The sequence below is a fragment of the Zonotrichia leucophrys genome, chromosome 21 (assembly GCF_028769735.1).
Source record: "Zonotrichia leucophrys gambelii isolate GWCS_2022_RI chromosome 21, RI_Zleu_2.0, whole genome shotgun sequence".
Taxonomy (NCBI): domain Eukaryota; kingdom Metazoa; phylum Chordata; class Aves; order Passeriformes; family Passerellidae; genus Zonotrichia; species Zonotrichia leucophrys.
In genome coordinates this window covers 5,567,690-5,587,064 of record NC_088190.1, presented here as the reverse complement: position 1 = coordinate 5,587,064, position 19,375 = coordinate 5,567,690, and the positions used below count along the sequence as shown (strand labels likewise).

Genomic DNA, 19,375 nt, shown 5'->3' with positions numbered 1-19,375 from the left:
TGCCCAGCCTGGCCTTGGGCACTGCCAGGGGTCCAGGGGCAGCCACAGCTGTGCCAGGGCCTGCCCACCCTCACAGGGAAGGATTTCTTCAGAATTTGTTCCTCTGGCACACAAACATTTCTGTATCAGGTATTGGAGCAGAGGCTGCCCAAAGCCTGCAGCTGGGGTTTGTGGATTCACTGCTGTCAACGCCTCAAACCTCAGAACCTTCAACCCTTGTGAGCTGTGTCCCACCCATTCCACCTTCCCTGCATGGGAATCCACAGCCACCAGAGCCTCCAAATATTCACAAATAAACACCCCTGGGTCCTTCTGCCCCTACAGCCACCTGAGCTGCTGCATTTCCAGACCAATGGCAGCACTTTTACCCTTAATCCTGCCCAGAGCCCAGCAGAGGAGGCAGCACAGAACTCCTCCACAACCCAAAAAATCTGTAACAAAACTTCTCAGTTTTGTTACAGATTCAATGTTTGAGCACCAAAGACAATAAAAAGCTGCTTGATGGGATTATGCTGGGAAGAGCCCAGCCCTGACCTTCTCAACACCTCAGCAGGGAGGCCCTGGGCTGTCACTGTGGCAGGGGACAGGGACAGCCAGGGCCACCTCCAGGGCAGCAGAACCAGCAACAGGATCTGGTCCCTCTGGTGCCCAGGCTGCTCATTCACCCTACAGCTCTTTTTGCCTTTTTTAATGACAGCAAGAATTCATCACCACTATCACTGACCCATCATAGAAAGGTTTGGGTTGGGAGGATGTGAATCCTCCTCATCCAGTCCCACCCCTGCCATGGCAGGGCCACCTCCCACTGTCCCAGGCTGCTCCAAACCCTGCCCAGCCTGGCCTTGGGCACTGCCAGGGCTCCAGGGGCACCCACAGCCCCAGCCCCAGGTGCCCAAGCCAAAAACCCCATCCCCAGTCACTCCTGCAAACAGAGAAGGAGAAAACCTTGCACAGCAGCTTATGTTTTTCTATAAGCAGCTTATGTTTCTGTAAAAAACGTGGTGAATTTATCCCATCTACAGCTTTTCTTCCTGTTTTCCAAATAATTAAAAGAGCAGCTTAAAAGCAGGGTTTTTTGGCATTAAAATATTTGCACTATCCCAACCAGAAAAGCAAAATATGACTTTCCCAGGGCTGTGCTGATTAAGCAAAGCTTATAAATAACCCTGGGCTTCCAGCTATTGCCATTGGAAAAAAAGAAATGGATAAAAGGAAAAGACCATCATGTTCACAAATAAACATGACTGTTTTTAAGCTAAATTTCTACAATAATCAATACTATACATTAGCAATCATCTAGGACAGCAAGCCAAAGGCACCTATCCCAAATATTCTATTTACTATCAAAATATTTCTTCCTCTGTTCAATGGAATTTTTCACGTGAAAACAAATCTTTCTTGATTATTTTTCTCATAAGAAGGTGTTAGAAATGTGAAGCCACTAGTACACAAAAAATTAATCAGACTGTGAGATGCATGGGAAGGGAAAGAGATGGAGTCACCAAAGTGAAAATATGGCCAAAACTGTCATTCCAGTGACACTCTCCAATATTCTGAATAAAACCAGACACTTAAAAACAGCAATGGACCCACAAGTCTTTCAAAGATTTCTCCCATCTTGCTCCTATGCAACTAAAAAGGTTCTTCATAAAATGACAGAATTATTAAGGTTGGAAAAGACCTCCAAGATCAAGCCCAATGTTCTCCCATATCCCAATGCCCACAGGTGCCACATCCACCCATCTTTTGAGCCCTTGAAGGGATGTGACTCCACCACTGCCCTGGGCAGCCTGTGCCAATGTCTGAGCACGCTTTCAGCAAAGAGATTTTCCCAACATCAGTGTGGGAGGTTCCCATGGCACAACTTGAGGCTGTGTCCCCTTGTCCTGTCCTTGTTCCCTGGAGCAGAGCCCGACTTCCCCCTGGCTGCACTCTGGAGAGCCACAAGTCCTCCTTTCTTTCCTTACTCACATGCCACCAAATTTGAGCTCCATTTATTTCAGGGTCAGAGGAAGCTGTATTTTCTCTGCTGGCTGATTTCTGGCTGCCCTGGGGTTGTGCCCAGCCCTGAGCCCACCCTGCCCAGCCCCTGGGTACTCACAGTGCTGTACACAGCCGAGACGGTCGGAGTGAAGATCCGATCCTCCAGGGGCTGCTGGACAGGACCTCGGGGGATTCTGCAACACAGCCAGTCAAGGAAAGCAGCGTGGCAGGCAGGGGACCCCTCCAGGGACACCCCACCCTGGGGGCACAGCCTGGCAGCTCCAGCCCCTCGGGGTGTGCCAGGCTCCAGAGGCAGCTGTCCCACCCTGGCAACGAGGCAAGCAACGCAAACTCCAATCATCCACACAACCTTGGGGCAAACTCCAGTAATGCCCAAAACCTTGGGGCAAACTCCAATCGTCCCCAAAACCTCGGGGCAAACTCCAATCGTCCCCAAAACCTCGGGGCAAACTCCAGTAATGCCCAAAACCTCGGGGCAAACTCCAGTAATGCCCAAAACCTCGGGGCAAACTCCAATCATCCCCAAGCAACCTCGGGGCAAACTCCAGTAATGCCCAAAACCTCGGGACAAACTCCAGTAATGCCCAAAACCTCGGGGCAAACTCCAATCGTCCCCGAGACCTCGGGGCAAACTCCAATCGTCCCGAGACCTCGGGGCAAACTCCAATCGTCCCCGAGACCTGGGGCAAACTCCAATCGTCCCCGAGACCTCGGGGCAAACTCCAATCGTCCCGAGACCTCGGGGCAAACTCCAATCGTCCCCGAGACCTCGGGGCAAACTCCAATCGTCCCGAGACCTCGGGGCAAACTCCAATCGTCCCCGAGACCTCGGGGCAAACTCCAATCGTCCCCGAGGTCTCGGGGCAAACTCCAATCGTCCCCGAGGTCTCGGGGCAAACTCCAATCGTCCCCGAGACCTCGGGGCAAACTCCAATCGTCCCCGAGACCTCGGGGCAAACTCCAATCGTCCCCAAGACCTCGGGGCAAACTCCAATCGTCCCCAAGACCTCGGGGCAAACTCCAACAATCCCCACGACCTCGGGGCAAACTCCAATCGTCCCCAAAAAACTCCAATCGTCCCCAAAACCTCGGGGCAAACTCCAGTAATCCACAAGACCTTGGGGCAAACTCCAATCGTCCACACAACCTCGGGGCAAACTCCAACAATCCCCAAAACCTTGGGGCAAACTCCAATAACGCGCAAAACCTTGGGGCAAACTCCAACAATCCCCACGACCTCGGGGCAAACTCCAGTAATCCACAAGACCTCGGGGCAAACTCCAATAATCCACAAAACCTCGGGGCAAACTCCAGTAATCCACAAGACCTCGGGGCAAACTCCAGTAATCCCCAAAACCTCGGGGCAAACTCCAATCGTCCCCAAAACCTCGGGGCAAACTCCAATCGTCCCCAAAACCTTGGGGCAAACTCCAATCGTCCCCAAAACCTTGGGCCTGTCCAGAGCATCCCCCCCCCCAGCTCTGCTTCTGTTTGAAAGGGAAAAAGCCCCGGAGGCACCAGCCCTGAGCATTCAGAGCAAACCCCGCAGATCAGCAGGGCACTGTGGACAATGGCAGCTCCTGTTCTGCCAAGCACGCAGCAATCCTGCTGCAATTGTTCCCTTGTTTGCCTCTCCTCACCCAGTGACTCCTTTTCCTCATCCACCCACCAAAAGAAAGGGATGGGAGGTTTCCAGGAGCTGCCTTTAAGTCACCCTGCAGCAAATTGCAAGAGTTTTCTTAATTGTAAAGGCAGGGGAAAAAAAGGGAAAAAACCTATGCAGAAAAACCCCACAACAGAATCTGGTTTATTTGTGGAATAAAACAGGGATGCAGGGATCCAAAAGAATAAAAAAGCCTGAGTTGGGTAACACCTTGTGGCCTCACACAGATTCAGACAATACCCAATGCCTGCTCTCACAGAAAAGGCACTTGCTGAAAAGTTTTCCCAAATGCCAAAATCAGATTTCACCTTTTTGCTGTTTGTATTTTACACACCAAAATTTCACGGGAAATGAGAACAGCTGGATTGACTGAGGTTCTTGTACACATGGAAGGACACAGACTTCACATGTTAATATACTTAAAAAGAAAACAGAGTCATTAAAACACTTCTTAATTATATTCTAACATGGAAAAACACATTACTAAATTATATTCTGAGCCCAGATTAGTTTGAGTCGACATTTCAAGAGACTCTTTGCACCCCAAGTTTGATCCCCACATTAAAGCTGCTGCCCAAAGCTTTGCAGGGACCACAGTGACAGGACAGACCCTGCTGGTGCTGACACAACTCAACAGCCACCCCAAGCTCCACAACCACAACTATTCCCCTAAAAATGGACCAAATGTTAAGGCTGAAGTAGAGACTGCTCAGACACAACCTGCTCTGCCCCTGCAGCAGAACCAGCAACAGGATCTGGTCCCTCTGGTGCCCAGGCTGCTCATTCACCCTACAGCTCTTTTTGCCTTTTGTAATGATGGCAAGAATTCATCAGCAGGGTCTAAAGCTCATCTGCACTTACCAGCTCAGGCCCAAGTGGTGTCATTTGATAAACAGAGAGGTTTTTAAAAATCAAATGGGATTTAAAACCCTGACTCAGCCAAACAACAGTAAGATTTGTCACAAGGATCTTGCATTCACCCCCAAGTTTTGGAAAATAACAACAAAAAAGCCAAAATCTGGGACAGAAGGATTAAACCACACTGGAAGATGGAATGAAAACTCAGATTTCCTGCTGTCCCTATGGCAGGGATGACAGCCCAAGGCCTGGGATGGAGCTGCCCCCCTTGTGTCACAGCTGAGATTTCCCTTCTCCAGGCACTCCTGACAATTCACTGAAGCAATCTCTGCTTCAAAAGGGATCATTCCTGAGTTTGGAAAAACGGTTTCATCCCTGACAAGGTTGGGATTTATTTTCTTATTTTAGAACTTATATAAGTCAGGAGGAAATAATCTCCTTTGAGCAGAGCAACTGCTCTTTTTGCACCCAGGAAGAGCAGCCTGGAGGAAGGAGCAGTTTGGATGGATTTGCAGAGTTTGGAGTCACTGTTTAAAATCACTCCTAGGAAGGGAAGATTCTCATCAGATCCAGAAGAAACCTTTTAAGCCCTTTTTGCAAAAGGACACAAGACTGGTAGGAACAAAATGCCTCCAATTCCAGTAAGCCTTAATGAAATAATGGTTGGAGAAAGTGATTATTTCCAGCATTTTACTTGTGGCATCCACAGATTGACTCTCTGCAGGAAGCTGGGCAAGTGGAAAGGCTCCTGCTTCCCTGAGAGGAGCTGAACTAGTGGAGATATTCCCTGGAAAGAGCTGGGCAAGTGGAAAGGCTTCTGCTTCCCTGAGAGGAGCTGGACCAGTGAGAGATTCCAGCTTCCCTGACAGGAGCTGGGCAAGTGGAAAGGCTCCTGGTTCCCACCAAGCCTCTTGGAGCTTGGTGGAAATCACCCCTTCCCTCTCCCTCCTGCCAAAGGAGCCTGTCCTGGGATCACAGCTACTGTTGCTGGGGGAGAAGCGAGCCAGGGTGACAGCAAAGCTCATCACAACTTGTTCCAGGAAAGGGTGAAGTGACAGCATGGATACTCCAGCAAGGGAGGTGAATGGGTCAGGGCAGGCAGGTGGGAAGCAGAACCTCATCCAGCAGCATCAATCCATCCACACCTACAGCACCCTCAGGGCACTCACTCATCTGCTCTCACACACAGAATTTGGTGTCACTGGGGCTGCACATCCCAAAATGCAGCACAAGCCTCGGGATTGCTGCCCTCAGGCTGCCCCAGCACAGGCAGGTGAGTGCAGGAGGGAGAGCCCAGCCCAGCCCTGCTGCAGTGCTGGATTCAGCACAGCCAGGAGCACCAGAACAGCCCCGAGTAATTCAGGCAGCTCTTTTGTGTTACTACCCTGCTGTGCTGACATCCAATTCAGGAGCATCCTGTGCCCTTCCTCCCCCTCCTCTTCCCCAAATCCTGCCACCCACATCACTGATTTGGGCAACTCTGCTCCAAAATCATCCAGGAGGGTGGGAAGGGAGAGGGAGTGGAGGAAAAGCAAAGAAAATCCAAACCTCACACAGTTTTCACAGCTCCTTCCACAGGGAGAAGAGACGAGGAGAGCAATGAAGCAGAAAAGCAGGAGCAAGGAGAGCCTGTTAAATCCAAGAACCTCTTAAAGCACCATCAGCTGGTAAAGTGGAGCTGCAGCCTCTGCTCTGCTGGTGTCAGGCTGAATGAGTCCTCAGAGCTCTCCCTGCTCCATCAGCATCACTCCAGGATCTGGAGAGGGATGGAAACCCTGCCAGTACCAGCGCTGGATCCTCCTCATCGCTGTGCAGGGCTCATTAACTCATGAAATATAGATCTAAAATCTCACCTAAGTGAGATACTTCGGGCAGATTCATAAATGCAGGCACAGATGCAATGGGTGTTCCACCTAGTCCCCATCTGGCTGCAGCAGTGATTACAAGCTGGGGAATTCAGGAGCTATTAGAGACCCAGTGGGAGAAGGAATGCTGGCTGGAAACCACACAGAATTTTTCTGGAAACCAAAAATCTCCCTAAAAAGAGGAGGATCTCTGTTAATTAGACAGCCACGGCCACGCTCCGAGGAGAGGGGAATATGTGACTGCTCTGTAAAGTGATTAAGGAAAAAAAATCCAGCCTGGAGCTGCAGGAGCAATCAGTGACACTGCCAAATGCTGAGTGAAATGACAGTCAGCAGGAATTCCTTGCAGAAATCTCCTCCTCCTATCACATTTCTCTGCTTGTTCCAATCACACTACAGAACTGTGATTCTGCGAGATTTCTGTGCTGTTACACACCAAAACCAGCAGGAATTTGTACAGCTTTCTCTGCTCCACCGAGATTGCAGGAAGATAGAGAGAACATTATTCCATTTGCTCCCAAAATGGATTCATTTTCTCTCAAATGGTGCTTTTCACCTCAGCTCATTTCAGCAACTAGCAACCATTTTACCCCAAGCTCCACTGACCTCTCCTCCCCTTCCAGCTGAGGAAGCACCTCTTCCCAGAATAGAAACACCCACAGTACTCACAGGCACCTATGCAAACACCTTACCCAAACCATTCCAGAACTCCTGATTTTCATCCCTGCCCAGAAATGGAGCCAGTCTCCCACTGATTTCCCCAGGGTTATGTAATCCCCACACGTATCCCCACTTGTACTGAAACTGTGCATTAAAAATCCCAAGGAAAAACCGTCAAGCAAGATTACAGAAGGGCAAGAAACCACAAAGAATCTGAGCGTTTCTTTCAGCTTTTTGGAGCAAGGAATCTATAAAACCCAAGCATGCATGGATGTGACAGCAGGGAGCTTTCCAGGAGTGTGTTTCTCCTCTGCAGCCTCTCCTCTATTCACCATACAATTAAAATGCAGGAGGTGAACATCCCAACAGCAGCAACACTTCATTGAACCAGCTGGGTAATCAAGGCTCTGAAAAGGTTCAAAGGGAAAAGCTCTGCCAGTCACAGCAGCTGGAACTTCCCTGGCATCACCTCATCCTTCCCAGCTCCACCATTCTCCACTTGCAGGGCCAAGACTTTTGTACGGCACAGTCAGTCCTACCTGGCAGGGAGCTCCAGCAGGGAGATCCAGGGAGCTCTGGCAAGGAGATCCCAGAGAGCTCCAGCAGTGCAATCCCAGAGAGTCCTGTCAGTGAGATCCCAAAAAAGCTCTATCAATGAGATCCCAGAGAGCTCTGACAGTGAGATCCCGGAGAGTCCTGTCAGAGAGATTCTGGAGAGCTCTGTCAGTGAGATCCTGGGAGCTCCCAAAAAGCTCTATCAATGAGATCCCAGAGAGCTCTGGCAGGGGGATCCCAGAGAGCTCCAGCAGTGAAATCCCAGAGAGTCCTGTCAGTGAGATTCCAGAGAGCTCTGTCAGTGAGATCCTGGGAGATCCCAAAAAAGCTCTATCAGGGAGATCCTGGAGAGCTCTGGCAGTGAGATCCCGGAGAGTCCTGTCAGTGAGGTGTGGCAGTGAAATCCCAGAGAGCTCTGGCAGTGAGATCAGGGAGCTCTGTAGCTCTGTTAGTGAGATCCAGAGAGCTCTGGCCGTGAAATCCCAGAGAGCTCTAGCAATGCAATCATAGAGATCTGGCAGTAAGATCCCAGAGAGCTCTGCCCGTGAGCCAGCTCAGTGCCGCGTCCTCTCCCTGCATCCATCAGCAAAGCCCATGGCTGCATCCCCTCACAGCCTCATCATCCCCTCACTCACAGCCACATCCCCTCACAGCCTCATCACCCCCTCACAGCCTCATCACCCCCTCACTCACAGCCACATCATCCCCTCACAGCCACATCCCCTCCGTGCCACGCCGGGCTGGCTCCGGAGCTCTCCCTGCCCATCCCCGCCCGAGCTCTTAAAGCGGCAGCGCTGGGGGAGCTCCGCGGGTTCGGTACCGAGCGCTGCCATCGCCGCTCCCCGAGCTCCGGGCTGTGCCACGAGGAGCAGGGATGGGAGCAGCATCCTGACCCACGAGGAGCAGGGATGGGAGCAGCATCCTGACCCACGAGGAGCAGGGATGGGAGCAGCATCCTGACCCACGAGGAGCAGGGATGGGAGCAGCATCCTGACCCACGAGGAGCAGGGATGGCAGCAGCATCCTGACCCACGAGGAGCAGGGATGGGAGCAGCATCCTGACCCACGAGGAGCAGGGATGGCAGCAGCATCCTGACCCACGAGGAGCAGGGATGGGAGCAGCATCCTGCTCCTCTCAGCAAGCTGATGGGGGATAATAATCAAGCCAAGCTTGTAAAGGAAAGGGTAAAGGAGAAAGATGAACTCCCCCACAGCACAGAGCGGTTTGGAAAGCTGCACGGCAATGAATGAGGAGATCAGAAAGCATCAGTGCTTCCTATCAGGAGAATTAAATCTCAGCACAAACTCCTCAGCAGGAAATTTTGCAGCTTGTTTTCCCTCAGCTTTCATCTTGCTGCTCCCAAATGTAGCACCACAAACTCCTTTACTTAGCAACTACTTCAGCAATCAATTTTCTCTTCAAAATCAATCCCTCGTTTGACAGATCACGTTTCAGAAGCCTGAGGAAGGAATGCTGGCAAAGCAAACTACAGCCTTTAGAAGACAAAACAACAACAAAATCCCAAAGCAAACTCCACCAAGTGACACGTTACCGGGGAAAAATTAAAATATATAACACCAAAACAGTGTCATCATCTCTCCATACTGAAATGTGACAACCAAACTGACTTCTTCCAAGGAAAAATAAAATAAAAAATTCAGGTTACAAAGCAAGTAACTCCAAACTTAGGGAAAGGCAGGATTGATGTTGCCTGGGTGACCATAATTCAATCCTCCTGTGTATCTGCAGAATCCAGCCCATTATTATAGAGGCCCACACTGATTTCCCCCTCCCTGTCACCTCCACGTTTTCAGCTCTTACAGGACTTGAGCACCCTGACCCTTCACAGCCGAGCTGCTCTTGCTCATAACAGATGAGAGATAATTCATATTACAAAAATCAAGACCAACATAACTCAAGGAAAACATTTGAAGACCCCGCCTAATAAAATGCTGACCCTCCCTAACCATTCCTTGCTTCCATCCAACAACATATCCCATCTCCCTTCCTTGCAGAGATCATGTTTTACTTTAGGATGTGTTTGGGTGGGGTTTTTTGTCTGTTCAGGGTTTTTTTTGCTAGTGGATTCCCGACAAGGGGATCAGGCTGAGTCTAAAGGAATGAGGTGGCCTCTGTATGAAAAGTGCTTTTATTTCCGTTTTCTCAGCTGGATGCAACTGCTCTTGCACAATGTGATGGGATGTCAAAACAAAGCACAACTCTGAGCCCTGACTGTACCACAGGTCAAGCTCCAGTGGGGCACTGGTGTTTCAATGTTTGGTGTTTCTTGTTACTATACCAGGGAAAAACAAATACAATTTTTGCTGGCACAAGCACTCAGGAATATGGTCACAGTTAAGAGCTGCAGGTGAGGAATTCCTTAAAAGCCCATGGCAGCTTTACACCAATAATTAATTCTGATCTAAGGACTATTTCTGGCAAGTCAAATGTTTTAAAAACAAAGGAATGCAATAAAAAGTGTTTGCAAAGTGGCAAAAATGGGGTTCATGGTTTAAAAGTACCAAGATTTTTAATAGAGCAGTACATCACCCCTGTCAAGAGATGCAAACCTTCAGGGTCTGCCACTTTCCAGAACGACTTATCCCCAGAAGGATCTGATGGCAAAAGCCATTATTAAGCTTGTTTCAACATTTTATGGCCCAGTATAAAGCTCCTTAGTGCCACATGTGTAGTCAATGTTCACAGCCCAGCTGCCATTTATCAGACATATAAATTTTAAGTGGATCAATGAAGTGTTTGTACAAACAACCTCTTTAATCCTTCATGTGTATTAAACTGCATCACTGAACTCTCTTTAAATTCCTGTTTATGGGCTATTTTATACTTGGAACAAAACCTTAAATAAGGTATTTATCTTCTCCTTTTGTATCAGAAATGTACTTACATAAATATTGTTGATGTTTCACCACTCCTTTATTGCCCCGTTCAAAATCCCTGACTGCAGGACCTGTTTCTTGCTCCCCAACTGAACTCTGAGATGATAACTGGAAGTTATCATCCTGTCCATCCCTCTGCATTAAGTGCTCCTCATTAAATCATCCTCCCCAAGCTCTGGCTGGATCCAAATGTTACAGTGAGGCTTTCCCTGCTTATCCCAGTGTTCATTTAGAGCATTCCATGCTCTAAATGAACACTCTCCTCGTAACAAAACTTGCCTCAAAACACATCTTGAGCTTTTTACCTAATTATGTATCATTAATCTCAGCATCAGCTTCCAAATAATCCCAAGCACTGCCTTTCCCTGCTGTCTGCCCCACAATGCACAGAGCTGGATGGGAACAGGAGGGCTTTCCAAAGAGAAGGGGCACACAAATCCCCACGAACCTCAAAGCCTGCTGGAAAAGCTTTCCAGGGCTGAAAACTGCAGCTTGGAAGGAAAATGTGACCTTCAAAAGCTGGCTGAACAGTGTGCTGTCCCTCTGCTGCTGCTCAGAGTCCTGCCCCTCTCCCTCTGGGAGTCCCACCACATTTTGGGCATCTGTGGATGTGGGCATTGGCACGTCCAGGTCAGGCAGAGCCCACCTGGCACATCCCCAGCCCTTCTGTCAGAGCAGCCACAGCCACAGTGCACGTCCTGTTTGCACCCCAGCACGTCTCCAAGTCCTCCAACTCACATCCCTTTAAATGTCCATTCCACAGAACAGCCCAGGATGCCAGAGGGGGTTGGGTTCTGAGGGTCCTCACAGCCCACCCAGTCCCACCCCTGCCATGGGCACGGACACCTCCCACTACCCCAGGTCACCCCCAAGCCCTGTCCAGCCTGGCCTTGGACACTTCCAGGGGTGAAGCAGCCACAGCTGTTCTGGGCACCCTGCCCACCCTCACAAGGAAGTTTCTGCCCAGTATCCATCTATCCCTGCCCTCTGGCAGTGGGAAGCCATTCCCCTTTGTCCTGTAAAAAAAGCCCCTTTCCCTTCATCCCTTCCCTTCCATCTTTGGTCCATGTGTGATAATCTCACAGTCAAACCAAATGGGAATGCCAAAGGAAAGCTGGGGGCTAGGGGGAAGGTAACAGAACAAAAAAATCCCTTTGTTGCAAATTATCTGTATTCCCAGCATCCCACTGACTCCATGATGCTTTCAAACACAAACCAGCAATATTGGGAGCACCAGCTGCAATAGTTCCACCTGCAGACAAGCACCTAATTAGCCAGAGCTCATTACTTTCAGGCTCAGTTTTGCATCTCTAAATTACCAGCAGAGACAGCTCACTGGCACTCAATCACCCCAGACCTCACCTCACCCCAGGGGCTGCCAGGACCCACCCTCCAGCCAGGCACAAACCCCAATCAATTCTCCTGCCCCATACAAATGTGTTTCTAAGGGCAACCTGATTTTGTTGGTTCATCTCTGTCTCCCTCCACTGCAACCTCAGCATGGAGGCAAAGTGGCAATTTTCAGCTGAGACCTGGAGAGGTTGTTTGGGGTGGAAGAAACTGTGTCCAGACCCTGGGATTCAACTTGAGGTTGGTGAGGGGACGGGTCTGGAGGTGACACACAGAATATTTCTGTAACTCTGAACTTTGAGGTGTGTTTTCAATGCTCCCAGAAGTGTTCACAGCACAGCCTGAATAAGGTTAAATTAACATTTCAACCCAGCTGTGAAATATTAGTAATTACCAAAATAAAGCCACAGAGGCTCTGTGGGTCGTACCTGTGCCAGCTCAGGTAACAAAGTGAATGATGTGCCAGGAGAGCATCTCTTGCAACCTCAGCATGGAGGCAAAGTGGCAATTTTCAGCTGAGACCTGGAGAGGTTGTTTGGGATGGAAGAAACTGTGTCCAAACCCTGGGATTCTCCTTGAGGTGGGTGGGGGACGGGTCTGGAGGTGACACACAGAATATTTCTGTAACTCTGAACTTTGAGGTGTGTTTTCAACGCTCCCAGAAGTGTTCACAGCACAGTCTGAATAAGGTTAAATTAACATTTCAACCCAGCTGTGAACTATTAGTAATTACCCAAATAAAGCCATGGGTTGTGCCTGTGCCAGCTCAGGTAACAAGGTGAACAATGTGCCAGGAGAGCATCTCTTGCTCAGCTACAGACAACTTCTCACCAGCTGACTAGTCCTCCTTCTTCCATATCTTTCAATTCACATTTTATTCTCAAAATATATGGACTCTTCTAAGAAATGAAAAAGTCAATATATCTCATCAGCTCCCTTCAGCTGGAAATCATGGCATTGCCACGGAGAGGCAACAGCATCACGGGGAATGTGCCAATGAAGCCTTAAAATTGCATTAATTTTAGGAGGGTTATTTATGATTGTACTTGTCCATGTTAATTGAAACTCCCATTAGGCTGCAGAAAACAGGCAATGCTCAGGAGCCTGGAGCAGCCCTGTTTGTGTTCCAACAGACCCTGCTGCTCTGAGTGATTCCTCACAGATCTCCAGCCACAACCCCAGGACAGGCACCTTATAAAGAGCCCAAAATATTAGGGGGGGAAAAAAACTCAACAAGGTGAGCTCTGGAGACTCCAGCTGAATTCTGGAGAATTGTCTCTAAGTTACAGAGGACTGTGGTGAGCCAACATCCCATGGAGAAATTCCAGATGAGGCCTGAACTCCAAAATGCACCCAATAAATTGGCAGCAGAGCTGTGTTCCACCAGCAGCACACACACCCAGCCAGCTCAGAACAGCCACAAAAACAGCCCTGAACTCCCAGGCAGGGCAATGCCAGGGCTCATGCTATGAGATACAGGGCTAAATACCTCCTAAAATTCCATGGAATGATTATGGATCTCTGCTGCTCTCAGCAGTGATGAAGCTTTTCTTTGCTTTCTGCCCAAGGAAATGGGAATTCCCAAGGCATGGGAATGACGGATTTTGGTGCTGCTGCTTTTTACATCCATCTATTAAAGGCAAACCTGGATTTTTGTTTGTCATTTTAAGGTCTACACCAAGACATCATTTCTTTACTTCTTAAAACAAGTACCAAGTGACCAAAACACAGAGTGAGAGCAGTCAGAGTGTGTTTGTAACGCTCGTACAATGTGTAAATGCACCTTTACAGGTGATTCACAGGCATATAAAGCAGGGACAGGATTTAATCAGAGGTTTGATGGGACTGGAGAAGGAGGAGCAGGTACCCTCAGGAAGGAGCTGAGCAGTGCTGTGCCATAACCATGTTTGTACCCAAGCAATGCTCTGACTCGAGCCACAAGGGGGTTTTTGAAGATGCTGTTCCCCACACCCATGTGCATCTCTTCTAGCAGCAGCTCACTCATCTGGAAGCACAAGGGATAAAAAGACCTCAGCGAGATAAAGGTAAAAACAAACAGCTTTTAGTTTTGCCCTTCCCAATTACAGAAGAGCCACCAAGCCACCCGTGGTGCACCATCCCTGACCACACTAGCAATGAACAATCTGAAGGCTGCAAATACAGATACAAATGTTAAAACCATCCAAACTGAGCGAGTATCAGGCTTTCAGCTGACCAGAGACAGTGACATCTCTTCTACAATGATTCTCATGGTTGGCAGCAGCTGCTGAATCACTTTCTGTGCTCAGAGAAGACCCAAACATCTGCACATTCCCAAAGGCAGGAGGGCTCCTGTAGGAAATGCTGGAGGGGCAGCAGTTCCTGGCTCGGCTGCTCCAGACAGGGCTTGGAGACACCTGGGACAGTGCAAGGTGTCCCTGCCCGTGGCAGGGGGTGGCACTGGATGAGATTTCAGGTCCCTCCCAGCCCAAACTATTCTGGGCTTCTATATAACCCATGAACTTGATTTAAACAGGAGAAACCTTCATGATTCCTGATGAAGAAGCTTTTCCAGACATTCTCACATCCCAAAATAATTAGTATTTTAGTGGCAGTTCACAAGCCTAAATAGCTCAGCTGCTTCTTTTAATTAGAAGATTTTTATGCAACTATTGCACCCCTGCTATTCCCTGAAATGAGACAAAGCTCTGAAGCTCCCCTGCCACTGAAATACTTATTTTGTGGCCCTGACAAAAATAAAATCCCCTTTAGTGTCAGCCAACAGACTGCCTATCTCTACAACACCACCTCACCCTGCTGCCCTTCCAACACAAAAAAAAATCTCATCTGTCTACTCAAGTAAAATGAATGTAATAAATAATATTAATTCTAATATCAACAACAGCAATAATAAGAATAATTTATTGTTCAAGTGACTGAAGTCAGTGTCTGTTACTATTTTACATGGCTCTGACATTGCACATCTCATGCTTTCAAAACACAAGGGACAATCCTGGATCAGAACCAGAAAAAGCTGCAAAAAGCCCAAGTCCTCCATCCTGCAACTCCTCCATCCATCCATGCCTGGGTGGCCAGGTAGGGAAAGAAACAGAGACTTCCAAGGTGCTGCCAGCTGTGGGTCTAAAAGCTTCCCCTTGCACCCTGCACCTCCACGGAGGGTTTAGAAACCTTCTGGAGCACTGTTAATTAGAGGGGCAAGGGGAAATGATTCCAGCTCATGGGGTGGCCCCAGTGTCCATGGGGAAAGGGAAGAAAACCAAGGCATGGTTCCCTGAGGGTGGAATGCTTCCCCTGCCCCTGCCACAGGTCAGCTTCCATGGCATCCTAAACCTACCTCACTGCCAAACATTGGCACCCACAGCTTCTGCCAGCTCCCTCAGCAGGGAAAGTTCCTCAGAAAGCACTAAGGATCACAAGATTCCTTGGAGAACCAGCTCAGCCTGGTGATTCAAGAGAAAACTATTTTTTTTCCCTTGGCTGGGTGAAGTTTTCCATGGATTCTGTGAGCTGATTGAAATCACCAAACGCTCACATGATCATCACATCTGAGACCAGGGTGCAGCCAGCCCAGTCAGCAAAGGCAGATCCACCCTTCCCACTGCATCCCTGATGCCAAGATGAAACCACATCCATGAAAGCACCCCCAGAAGATCCCAAACCCACCCTGTGAACCAGAGGCTGGGGCCTTTCTCAGCAGGGCAGAGCTCCCTGTCCTGCTCTGGGGCTTTGCCTCCTTTGCATTCCAATGGAGGGACTGGCTATGGCCCTTCCTACACACCAGCTCCTCCCTTCTCCTGTGTTTCCACACCTCCACTACAGTCCTGCTGGAGCCAGGACACTGCCCTGAGGGGCCAAAGCAGATTTTGAGTCTATGAGAAAAGGAAGTAAAGCAATGGGCATGTTCACAGCAGCTGGAGTCACAAGGAGCCCTGTGATTCTGCAGGATTATTTTAGTCCTTCATGTGAGATGGCAGGGAGGTGAATCTTGGTAGGATGTGGCTCATTCCTGAGGGATGGGGTCTGTCTAGGTGAAGGGAAGTGGTGCAGAGCAAATGAGCAAGAACCAGCACAGACACCACAAGGACCACTCGAGCCTCAAGGCACCTCAGGCCTCAGGACAGGACACAAAACTTGGCATGCATTTCCCAAAGAACAAACAAGGACATGGGGAAAGCAACACTTGATCTGAGTACACATTTCCCACTGCTTCCTTTAACACTGACATTGTTCTCTATGCTACCACCTGATTTGAAATCTTTAATTCTTTAACGAGCAGTTCATTTCAGTGCCATTAGTTCATTAGCCCACTGAAGCTCTCAGATGTTTCACACACCACCTTGAACGTGTCAGCTCTTGCCTCCTCTGGAAAGACACTTTGGGAAGGGCACCCTTCCACCTGGAGCTGTGTCCAGCAGAGCACAGCCCCATCCCTTTCTGTGGAACAGCTCCAAACCCTGCAGCTCCACCCCTGCAAATGCCCCAGTATTGTTTAAAGCCATCAGCTGAATGCTACAGTCACAAGCCGAGCTGCCATGGGTATTTGGGATCTGTCCCTGCACAGCCCCTGCCCAAACAGCAGTGCAGGATGACCCAAGTGATGACTGAAACACAGGAGAGGGTTTGGAAGGGAGAATTCCCAGGGAAGACAAGTTTATGCAGGGGTCAGGCTGCAATTCCACATCATCTGCCAGGTGAGGGGCTTTAAAAGGTTCATTTTTGTGGTTTAGGGAGTCAGCACTGTGGGGAAGGAGATCAGCACTGGAACAGGGAGGGAAGAGAGATCACAGACAAGGTCCAGCCTGCAGCTCATGATTTATCCCAGCTCCCACCTCTCAGTGCTCTGTGGGAACACTATTTATAGCAAGTGACACTGAATGGAGCACTGAGCACTGATTTACATCCAGGGAATCTTCAATGGACACGACAAGCAAAAACCAGTCAAGAGTAGAAAAAAGTAAAATCAAGGAATCTACCATTGAAATCTATGCTTGAAGGTCTTGTAATTGAAGGTTTGGGGCATTCCCAGCTGGCACAAGGAGCTACAGGGCACTTGTCTCTATGTAGGCAGTTCCCTCCAGCCATCTGGAGACTTCAAAGCAGAAGGGAGGAGAGGGAGGAGGTGACCACTTGTGCTTAACTCTAAAGTTCTTCAACAAAAATCCATGAAGGTTTTAGCCTAATGGAACTTGAGACAGAAGGCTGAAGCCCTCCCTCATCCCTGTACAAGGAAACCAGGAGATAATTGTCATTTAGCCTTCCTCCATATGAGAATTATGCCCAGAAGCTGCTGAACATCCACACCACCAAACCTGTGGCTGCTCCCAAGCTCAAGTCCAACATAAATCCATATATATAATCTACCTATATAATAAAAGTGACCAAGGGATGAGAGCTGTTAAAATATATCATAATACCAAATATATGTGGCTGCTACTCAGCCAGCTTCCTCTTTTTTGTGTTAATTTCATATGAAGGTCCTCAGAGGAAGCAATGCTGGTATTGGAGGACAAGCTGCTTATTAAGGAAGGAGTTTCCAGCTTGTGCTACTTCAGTGCAGGAAGTTTTCTGGCACAGCTTGAGAAAGAGCAATTTAGCAGCAGCTTGTGCAAGTGGCTGCACTCTGCTCTAAACTGATGAAGGTCTGGTGTTATCTGGGACACTGGGCCCATGCTGAGGGGGTCCCTCGAGGTGGGAGCCAGCTCAGGATCCCAAGGAGCAGCTCTAACACAAGGGGAAGCCATCAGGACAGGGGTAATTACACCAGGACTCCCTCACAGAGCCACAGAAATAGGGACAAAGATCTCCAGGAAACATTCTGTGCTGTTTGTCCTCAGTAACCACATCCATCACTACAGGGGTCAGGCACACAGGTATTTACAGCATCCATGCTGGAGGTGGAAGGTTTATACCTATTCTATTGGAGATATTAAAGCCTCTTAAATTCAGGAACAATTAAAGAATCCCCATGCTGCACAGCAAAAAATACAGAGTGATGTAGATTTTTAAGCAGATTTAACTGAAAACAATCTTCCTGGATGCCCCAAGCACCACATGTGGCTTTTCCAACAGTTATCACATCCCTATCAGCATAAAGAGCTCTCATTCTCTAATCCTCCATAATGCTTCAAGACCAAAAGTATCCTGCCCTTCCCTTTTCTCCTGAGTCATCTCATTCCTCATGCTCCTCTATTTTCCCAGCAAATGCCAAGGTCACTGAGATTTTCCTGGACAAGCAGTGTCATTTGATGGCACAAGAAGTGAGGTGGAAGAAGCGCTTACGCAAGCGCGTGGCTTTAACGTAAGCCAGGAGTATCCGAGGTCAGCGCTCACCTGGGCAGCACAAACACAGCCCTGATGTTCCAGGGCAGGAAAAGCTTCTCTGAAACACAGCAGCCCAGTGCCCCCCCATTCCCAGTGCAGTTATGCTGCTGCTACCAGTAAAGCAACTTTCTATTTCCCTAGACACTGCTGAAGTGTATTCCTTAAATATTGTACAGGAACAGCAGTTATGCTGCTGTACTAGTAAAGCAACTTCCCATTTCCTTCCCTATACATTGCTGAAGAATATTCCTTAAATATTGTACAGGAACAGCACTTATGCTGCTGTACTAGTAAAGCAACTTCCCATTTCCTTCCCTATACATTGCTGAAGTGTATTCCTTAAATATTGTAGTTATGCTGCTGCTACCAGTAAAGCAACTTCCCATTTCCCTATACATTGCTGAAGAATATTCCTTAAATATTGTAGTTATGCTGCTGCTATCAGTAAAGCAACTTTCTATTTCCCTAGACACTGCTGAAGAATATTCCTTAAATATTGTACAGGAACAGCACTTATGCTGCTGTACTAGTAAAGCAACTTCCCATTTCCCTATACATTGCTGAAGTATATTCCTTAAATATTGTACAGGAACAGCACTTATGCTGCTGTACTAGTAAAGCAACTTTCCACCTCCCTAGACATTGCTGAAGTATATTCCTTAAATATTGTAGAGCATTTATACATTTTGGATCCAAGTTTGGACAAAGTCCCACCTCTATATTTGCATTATAACCAATAAAAGGGATGGATTTATGAATTTTCCATCTGTGATTAAAACATAATATTCTTTAAAAAAAATAAAATAGGGGCTAATCACGAATAGCTGCAGCAGTTTTGCCCCAGTTCTGCCAGCAGAAGTTGCACTAACCATATCCTGGGATTGATGTGCAATTCTGTACCTGTTATGTAACATCAGCTGACATTTCCTGCAATTGGTGCTGAGGATGGGCACAGTCAGACCTGCACCCCTGAATGCTCCAATCCTCCAAAATCATCACATTTTTAGCAACATATTATCAGAATGCAGAAAAGCCCCCAAAACCTAACTCCCTCAAAGCCAGGTAAATTCACATTTAATCTAAAGCACTCTGGGGTCTCCTTGGCTGAGTTTGTTTACTTTAAAAAGGAATTTTTAAGGACCTGTAGACAAGGAGTTTGCAAAACTGCAGAGATAACTGAGTTTTCCTTTCAGGAAAAAGA

The 19,375-nt window shown here is 48.4% G+C and overlaps 1 protein-coding gene across 18 annotated transcripts in view; it reads right to left on the bottom strand.

The window, feature by feature from the left end:
• EIF4G3 (eukaryotic translation initiation factor 4 gamma 3) overlaps positions 1-19,375 on the bottom strand; it is a 153,135-nt gene that overhangs the window by 109,259 nt on the left and 24,501 nt on the right. For 14 of the 18 annotated variants that reach the window (XM_064730823.1, XM_064730824.1, XM_064730826.1 and 11 more), the window contains exon 2: positions 2,102-2,177. In XM_064730823.1, the coding sequence (XP_064586893.1) occupies positions 2,102-2,177 (76 nt within the window). Of the gene's footprint in view, positions 1-2,101; positions 2,310-7,589; positions 7,782-19,375 lie in introns of those variants that run through there. The other 4 variants (XM_064730838.1, XM_064730839.1, XM_064730841.1 and 1 more) reach the window with 2 other exon arrangements.